The sequence below is a fragment of the Herpailurus yagouaroundi genome, unplaced genomic scaffold (assembly GCF_014898765.1).
Source record: "Herpailurus yagouaroundi ecotype Mexico unplaced genomic scaffold, PumYag 184, whole genome shotgun sequence".
Taxonomy (NCBI): Eukaryota; Metazoa; Chordata; class Mammalia; order Carnivora; family Felidae; genus Herpailurus; species Herpailurus yagouaroundi.
Window position 1 is genome coordinate 39,601,478 of NW_024412415.1, and position 7,973 is coordinate 39,609,450.

Below are 7,973 nucleotides of genomic sequence, written 5' to 3' on the forward strand. Positions count from 1 at the left end.
ACAGGAAGGCCCAGAACTGAACGCTGAGACACTAATAGTTCTCCTCTTAACCTTTTTTGGGACATAATTTCACACTTGCAGAAAAGCAACAAGACCATTACAGATGTTTCCCACATACTCTTCACAAGATTTACCAAACATTAATATTTCACCAGATATTAAATTTTCTAGGTATATACGTATTTTTTCCTGAGCTATTGGAGAGTTAAGTTGCAGACGTGATGCTCCTTTACCCTTGCATACTTCGGTGGCTATTTCCTAAGAACAAGGGCCTTCTCTTTCACAACCAGACAGCCATGATCAAAATCAGGAAATTAAAATTAGTACAATGTTCCTAATTAGCCACAGACCTTTGTCCAGTTTTGCCAATTTCCCCAGTAATATCCTTGATAGCAAAAGAGAATTCTGGCTGTGGCATTGCATTTTGTTGTCCTCTTTTCCTTTTTTTTTTTTTTTTAAAGTTTATTTACTTATTTTGAGAGCGAGTGGTGGAGGGGCAGAGAGCGAGAGAGAGAGAGAGAGAGAGAGAATTCTGAGCAGGCTCCGCACTGCCATCGTGGAGCCCCCATGCAGGATCCGAACTCATGAACCATGAGATCATGACCTGAGCCGAAACCAAGAGTCAGATGTTTAACCGACTGAGCCAGCCAGGGCCCCCTCATTGAGGGCCCCCTCATTGAGAAACCTCTTGAGTTTCTGTTAATCTGGAAAAGTGTTTTTCTTCGGTGTTTCTTTGTCTTTCATGACATTGCCATTTTTGCAAAGTGAATCTTTTTTCAACGTTTTTATTTATTTTTGGGACAGAGAGAGACAGAGCATGAACAGGGGAGGGGCAGAGAGAGAGGGAGACACAGAATCGGAAACAGGCTCCAGGCTCTGAGCCATCAGCCCAGAGCCTGACGCGGGCTCGAACTCACGGACCGCGAGATCGTGACCTGGCTGAAGTCGGACGCTCAACCGACTGCGCCACCCAGGCGCCCCGCAAAGTGAATCTTGATTCGAGTTTATCTAGTTTCTTCATAATTGGATTCAGATCCTGCATCTGCAGTGGGAAGAACCCAGAAGTGATGCTGTGCCCTTGTCAGTGCCTCCCCCAGGAGGTGCAAGACATTTATCTGTCCCACTGTTGATGATGGTAATTTACATCACGTGGTTGAGGTGGTGCTTGCCAGGATTCTCCCTGTAGAGTTACTGTTTTTCCCTTTGCAATTAATAGATATATGCCAACATTGAAAGGTCAGATTGAGAAGGAGGAGCCAGGAAGAAGGCTGGGAAGGGGCAGTGGGGACATGGGGTGCTGCGGGAAGGGAGGGAGCGGTTGGTCATTTGGTCCTGGAAGCCAATCTGACGAGGGTGAGAAGTGTCCACTGGCTGCAGCTTTCCCTGTCAGGTCATAGTTTAGGCGGAGTGACGGCCTGAAGCCAGCCTGCAGAGCTGAAGAGTGAAAGGAGGCGACAACAGAGACAACAGGGAAAATGCCTCTTCGGGGAAGTTTGTCTGGACGAAGGGAGAGGGATACAGGCAGTGAAGGAGAGGTGTGTGGGGTCAGGAAGATGGTTTCTAACAGATGGGAGGGTATGTGTGATAGGAAGGGACCCAGTGAGGGGTTAGACATCTTTGATTCGCTGGAAGGAATGGGAGAAGGTCTTGATGAGCCCTCCTGAGCCCCAGGAGGGAATGGAAGCAGTAGGCGGCAGGAGCCGGTGGCCCCAACAGCAGGGTAGGGAAGGTTTGGGTAAGAGTGCTGTCTGATGGCCTATTTCCTCTGCTGAGAAGGAGGTTGGAGCAGGGGGCCCGGAAGGAGGGCTGGGCAGGTAGAGGGGAATGATCTGTGTTTGAAGCGACCTCTGGGGAGAGGGAGAGAGCAAGCCGGCCGGTGTGGTGATGGGCACTGGGCAGTGTGGAGGCCAGGGCAGGGTTCGGAAGCCACAATACGAATCCCAACAGCTTCTCGCTGCCTGGTGCAGGCAGACAAGGCAGACCTGGCGACTCAGGGCTGGGGTGTCCCAGGGGGGCAGCTGGACAAGGAGGGCGGTGAAGGCAGGAGGGGACAGAAGGCCAGGGAGAAGGAGCACGGTGAGCGGTGGGGTCTCACTGCTGGCAGGCGATGTGTGCAGCCAGAGAGGCAAAGGCCAGAAGTGTAGGCTGGCACGCGTTTCAGTGACCCGGATGGCGGTGGGAAGCCTGGTGTGTGCTGGGGAGAGGGGGCTGCCAGGGAGTGGAGGGGAGGTGTTTGGAGAGGAGGAAATCTGGGAACTGAGAGGCCAAAGGATCGGTGGTTCCCTGGAAAGCCTTGTCACCCGGGGTGATGGCAGGGGTTGGGTGGGTGGGGAAGAAAGTCATGAGCCAACACCACCAGGTTTACAAGTCAGGACAGATGGCAGCCCCGAGGAGATGAGGGGGGCACCCTGGATGCTGGAACCCTCGAGGAGTGGTACTTCTGACAGGGAGGGGGACACTGCCGGGCGAGTGCCAAGGAGACCAAAGACCTGCTCCACCTCGGATTCTGAGGGTCGGGGGTGTGAGAGACAGGACAGCAGCTTCAGCGAGGACCAAGGGCTGTCTCCAAGGGCGAGCTAGGTCTCTGTTAAAGGCTGAAAAGAAGGGAGCATTTGGAGCAGGAGTGGGTGGTTTGTGATTGACTGGGGTCTAGTGGCTCAGTCGCCCCAAGAGAGCCATGCACACGGGTGACAGACAGGAGCAGGGCAGGGGTGTGGTAGGAAGGCTCCCTGGGTCTGAGATACTTGGAGACTCCACCCCGCCTGCCTCCCCAGACCAGGAAGGTGGAGGTCCCCACCCCACCTCAGCGTGAGGGGACTGGCAGGGCTTGGGCCCAGCAGGCCCGCAGCCTCCTCCAGGAAAGGCTGACGAGGATGGGGGTAAGGAGGCAGCACTGCCTGTGGCCTGAGGCCAATCCCAGCCCTGCCTGGTCCGCTCTGTCCAGAAATCAGAGGCTTGGCTGCATGTGAGGGACACAGGGAGGGTCTGCTGCCACTGGGTGAGGCCCTGCCCTCTGTTTTGAGCTGTTCAGTCCCACAAGGGCTTCTGGAGTGCCAACATGCCTGGCCCTGAGTCCTCATTGCGTCTGCTGGTTGGGATGAGCTCAGAGTGTGGTTTGGTTTCCATTAGATCAGAGGCTGTGAGCCAAAGAGAGCCCTGGGTTTGTGCCCTGGTTCCGTCTCTGCTACTGATATAATGGGAGACTTTGGGTAAGTCCTTGCCCCTTTTGCAGCCTCAGTTTCTTTATTTGCATCCTGGGGCTGTGGCAGATACCCTCTCTAAAGCCAGCAGTCATCTTTTCCAGAGATGGGAGCCCCTCTTAGCTGGTTCAGATCAAATCCCCAGTCTGAGCAGCTATGAGCTGGTGGGTACAAACAGGCCCCGGGGCCCTAAAACCTGAATGTTAAGGGGGGAAGGTGTCACCAACATTTCCTCAGCCCCGGGGCTCATCTGTCAATTGTTTAGCATTTGGGTATCTTTGCTACCCCTCAGTGTTTCCTCTCAAACTACCCCTACTCTGGGGGGTACTCTCTAGTAGGCACAGGAAGTGGCTTTTCAGGCCTCAGTGCCACCCCTCCGTCCTCCTTATCTGCTCCCCACTCACTGCCTGGAATGCCAGCAGCAGGTAAGCATTCCTTGAGCTAGATGTGGATCTCTAAAGACACTGCCCTGGGATAGGAGTCTGGGAAGCTAGCAGACAGTTACACCTTAGTGTGAAATAATTGCTTTGATCTTTTTCCAAGGAAAAACAGAAAAGAGGGCATATCCAGAATGGGCGGGGGGGGGGGGGGGATAGCGGGGGGGGCCGGGGATAGAAGGCCACCCCAGGGATGGTCTGAGCTGCAGGAACCTATCCCCCAGGACCCACCCACACTTTCCATTCCTTTCCCCAACTTCAAGGCACCCAATCCATCAGGAGTGAAGAGCGGGCTCTGTCACTCCACCTCTCTCTTCTTCTAACCTGACCCAGGGTTCTGGGGACCGTCAGACTATTTAGCCTGATTGGGAGTAGGGGGCAGTGGGGCCTAGTCTTCAGGGTTCTAAAGCTGAGCTGCCATGGCAACAGGGGGAAATAAACACTCTGGGTCTCACAGTCCAAGTTCTGCGATGATGTCATCCCAAGCTCCAGCCTGCTAGGTCCTGTGGCTGGCTGCACCCCAGACAGCCGCAGCTGCTCAAGCCGGAGGATCGACTTCCTTCCCAACCCCCACGCAGCCTCTGGAGAGGGGGAGAGAGTGGACACAGGGGTTTGGGCAGGGGCCTTTGGAACAGGTTCTACACAGGTCCAGCTCCTTGCCTACTGCTTGGGTCTCTCAGTAGCTGCTGTTGCCCCCTCCTTGGCCTTAGCCATGAAGCTGGCCAAGAGGGCCAAGAACTCTGTGTTCTATGGGCAGCACCCAGAGGAGAAGGTTCAGGTGCCATCACGGCAGGAGGTAAAGCAGACCCCTGTGATCATGGCAATGATCAAAGGTGAGAGAAGTCCCCTGCCCTGAGCCTGGGTTGATTTCTTTCTCTGCAGGGCTGCTGAAGGTGCCCCAGCCTTCCAGCCCTGCCTCCTGCCAAGTTCTAGAGGACTCTCCTCCAAGCCTACCAAAGACCTGCACCTTCAAGCTGAACCTCAGAGGCAGTATTAGCTGCTGGGAATTTTCAGGGGGGTATGGATGGGAGGGAGCATGGGGTATGAAATGCGGCCAATTTTGGAAAAAAGCTAGGGATTCAATGGAACTTTTAGCCCACCTGTAGCTTTCCTCACTTCTCTCAAATCTTACTCTCAACTGAAAGCAGACAAACTAATTCTTATTACATTGTTAATGACTGATTGTTGCTCTATGTGGGAGGTGGTTTAGGATGAGGGAGAGAGAGAGAGAGAGAGAAAGAGAGAGAGAGAGAGAGAGAATCCTAAGCACGTTTCACGCCCATCAAGGAGCCTGATGTGGGGCTCGCTCTCACAATCGTGAGATCATGACCTGAGCCAAAATCAAGTTGGACACTTAACTGGCTGAGACACCCAGGTGCCTCCAAATGGATATTTATAAGCCCCAATTTTCTCATCTGTAAGATGGGAAACACAATAGTATCCGTTTTACGGAGTTGTTGAGAGGCTTAGCTGAGATGATCCATATAAAATAGTTCGCAAGGTGTCTGGTGCAGAATATGTTCTCAACTAATTGTGACTATTATCTTTCATATTGTGCATTGCCTGTGTGAGATCAGTTGCATTTTACGTGGAAACACTGTCTTTCCCCATGGGGAAGCTCGATGGTGGGATTTGTGGCAGTGTGACATCAGTGGGAGGAGAGCCCCCAGTGTTCTCATGGCACCCTGCCTCTGACTGGGCGGGTGGGCCAAGCCTGAGGTCTGCCCCGTCCATCCTCGCAGGTCCGGGCCCTGCCAAATACCTCCGGCCATCCTGCACGGGTCATGTAGGCCATGACATCTCCATGTTCCAGGAGCCAGCCTACAGTCTGCACACACGGCACTCGGAGAAGCGTGAGTGCTCGCCGTGCCCGTCATCCCTACTCGTCGGGCTTAGGGTTATCATCCTTGGATGTTTGGGGCCGCAGTGAGAGGTAGGGAGCCATCATCTGTAGCCACAGGACCCTGGGAACTTGGGCCTGCCCTGAAGAGGACCCCCAGGGGGCCCGCTGGGTCCAGAAGCAAGCCAGCAGGGAGATGCCCAGGTGACCCACCCCTCTAAAGGCAACGCTGTGGGCAGCTCCCGGCTGGACCTCCTGAGGGAGCTTTGAAGGCAGGGATATTGTCACTGTGCAGATGGCAGAGTACGGTCTCCTCTCTGAGCTCTGGAGAGGGCACTTCAGCTGGGCAGGAATAGCTGGGGAGTGGGGGAAAATGGTACAGAGTGGTGGCTCCCAAGGCTTCCCCGGGGGGCTTAGAGATGCCTGGAAGGGCCGGAGCAGAGAGCCATAGAGGAGCTGGGCTTGCTGGGTGAGGCCAACGAGAGGAAGGGTGGGCAGGGGTGTTGAGGTGTGTATCTGGGGGTCTGAGATCTAGAGGCCTGCTGGGTCCCTCCTTGGGATGACACATCCTCCTCAGCAGGGGAACCCCCTGTCCGGGGCTGGGCCTCTCAGTACTAACAATAGCCACTATGTCTATTATTACCCCTTGGCACCAATCCCCGATGGGGGCTGCCCAAGCTGCCATGCAGCTGTCATTTTATCTGTTTCTTTGAGCGACTTCTGGAGACTGTTAGGTCATGCATTAAAAGCCCCATTTTGTAGATGAGGAAATCAAGGGTTGGAAAACACCCAGGGAATCGGAAGGGAGCCCTCACTTCTGTTTGGGGGAGGGGGATCTCCTCTGGAGGCAGTCCAGGCTCACCATAGAGCGGCCTCTGGGGCTGACCCGGCCTCTCTGTGGCTGTCCTGCAGGGGTCACAGACATTTGCAGCCCTGGGCCTTGCTATTTCTTCGATCCCAAAATAACTCGGTTTGGAATGTCCAGCTGCACGCAGGTCCCTATGGGAGAGCGCATCTCTAACCTGTGTAAGATGGGACAGGGGAGGCATGTGGGAGTTGGGAGGTTGGAGGATGGGGGTTCACCCTCAGGACCTGAGCAGGGACAAGCGGTAATGACTCGCCTCTGCCAGGTGTGTCTTTGGATACTGGCATCCCCCTGCAATGTTACATTAAGACACTGATGTTGTCATGTCTGTGTCACAGTACTTAGGTCTTGAAGCCAGTGTTATGCACATATGTCGCCAGGTGATGATCTGATAAAAATGTCATGGGACTCATGTTGCATCAGGGATATTGTCATGCTAATGAGCTCACAGGCCGTCGTGATTTCAGGATATTTTCTTGGTGCTGTCACAGGGAGGATGTCAGGATGCTGACATTCCAAGGGTGGCATTCTGATGACATTTGTGATTTTTATATTATGACAACAGTGTCAGTGCTGATGTCAGGATGGCCTAAGTCCCTCCCCCTGCCCATGGCCCTATGCAGGGGAGTTGATGGCCCTGCATGTTGATAAAGTGGTTATAGTGAAGTCACAGTAGGCTAACCAAGACCTCTTACCCATTAGCTGGGCACCAGGAGATGTGGCCTGGCTCCCGCCTTGAGACCCCTCCCTTCCATTCATCCACTTGCAGGCCTGAGCCCCATCCCAGCCTCCTGCCATTACAACCTAGAGAAGACCCACCCACCCGGGGAACGCAGGGCTCCCCAGTATGCTTTCGGCTACCGGTGGCCGTACCGGGTGACAGACCCCAACCCAGCCCCCAACAAGTACCAGCTGCCACTCTTGCTGGGGCCCAATAACCCTGTCAGCCGAGCTGCTCCTTGCTATAGCTTGGCCTCTGAGCACAAGAACTGGTTCTACAAGGAGAATGTGGCTGGAGGCCCTGGGCCGGCCACACGCTCCCGGCCTGAGCCCTCTGTCTACCAGAACCGCAGCCCCAGCTATAGCATGGCCAAGCGATTTGCCTACCCGATGGACCACACACCTCGGCCTGGCCCTGGCTCCCACGATGTCCAGAAGGTCACGGTGCACAAACCCCGAACACCTGCTTTCACCATGGGCGTCAAGCACTCACCCCACCTGTGCCCGCTGGTCATCGACATTCACGACTAAGGCCCCTCCTGGTGCACTCACCCACCCCTCCCCACAGAAGTTATTTTTCTGTACCAAATTGAGCAATTTACTGAGATTTTGAGTAACAGAGTTGGTGCCCGCTGTGTCTAGCTCACAGAAGGCATTAAATAAATATTTTCACTTACTTCGCTTTTTGTTTTGCAAACACTCACAGCTGCTTCCTTTGGGCCCTGCCCTGGGTGAGGGGCTGGGATACTGGGAGGCATTGTAGGGGTCCCTGTGTGGGAGAAGTTCTGTTCTGGCTCACCAGGGAGGCAGTCACGTGTTCTCCAAGAAACCCTGGGCAGCGACTCCGGAGAACCGTGTTCTAGTCCTAACTCTGCCACTAACGGCGGTGTGGCCTTGTGCAGCTCCTGTCC

General features: G+C 54.6%; 1 protein-coding gene across 2 annotated transcripts; it reads left to right on the forward strand.

Annotated features, from left to right (window-relative positions):
- Positions 1-3,847: 3,847 nt before the first annotated feature.
- On the forward strand, positions 3,848-7,739 carry CIMAP1C (ciliary microtubule associated protein 1C). Of its 2 annotated transcripts, XM_040493330.1 has the most exons (4): positions 3,848-4,470; positions 5,380-5,490; positions 6,390-6,503; positions 7,112-7,739. In XM_040493330.1, exons 1-4 carry the CDS (start codon positions 4,350-4,352, stop codon positions 7,591-7,593), a joined length of 828 nt encoding a protein of 275 aa, XP_040349264.1. In that variant the 5' UTR covers positions 3,848-4,349; the 3' UTR covers positions 7,594-7,739. The 2 variants fall into 2 exon arrangements, with proteins under 2 accessions (XP_040349264.1, XP_040349263.1); XM_040493329.1 differs by lacking the exon at positions 3,848-4,470 and having other exon boundaries at positions 5,020-5,490.
- Positions 7,740-7,973: the final 234 nt, after the last annotated feature.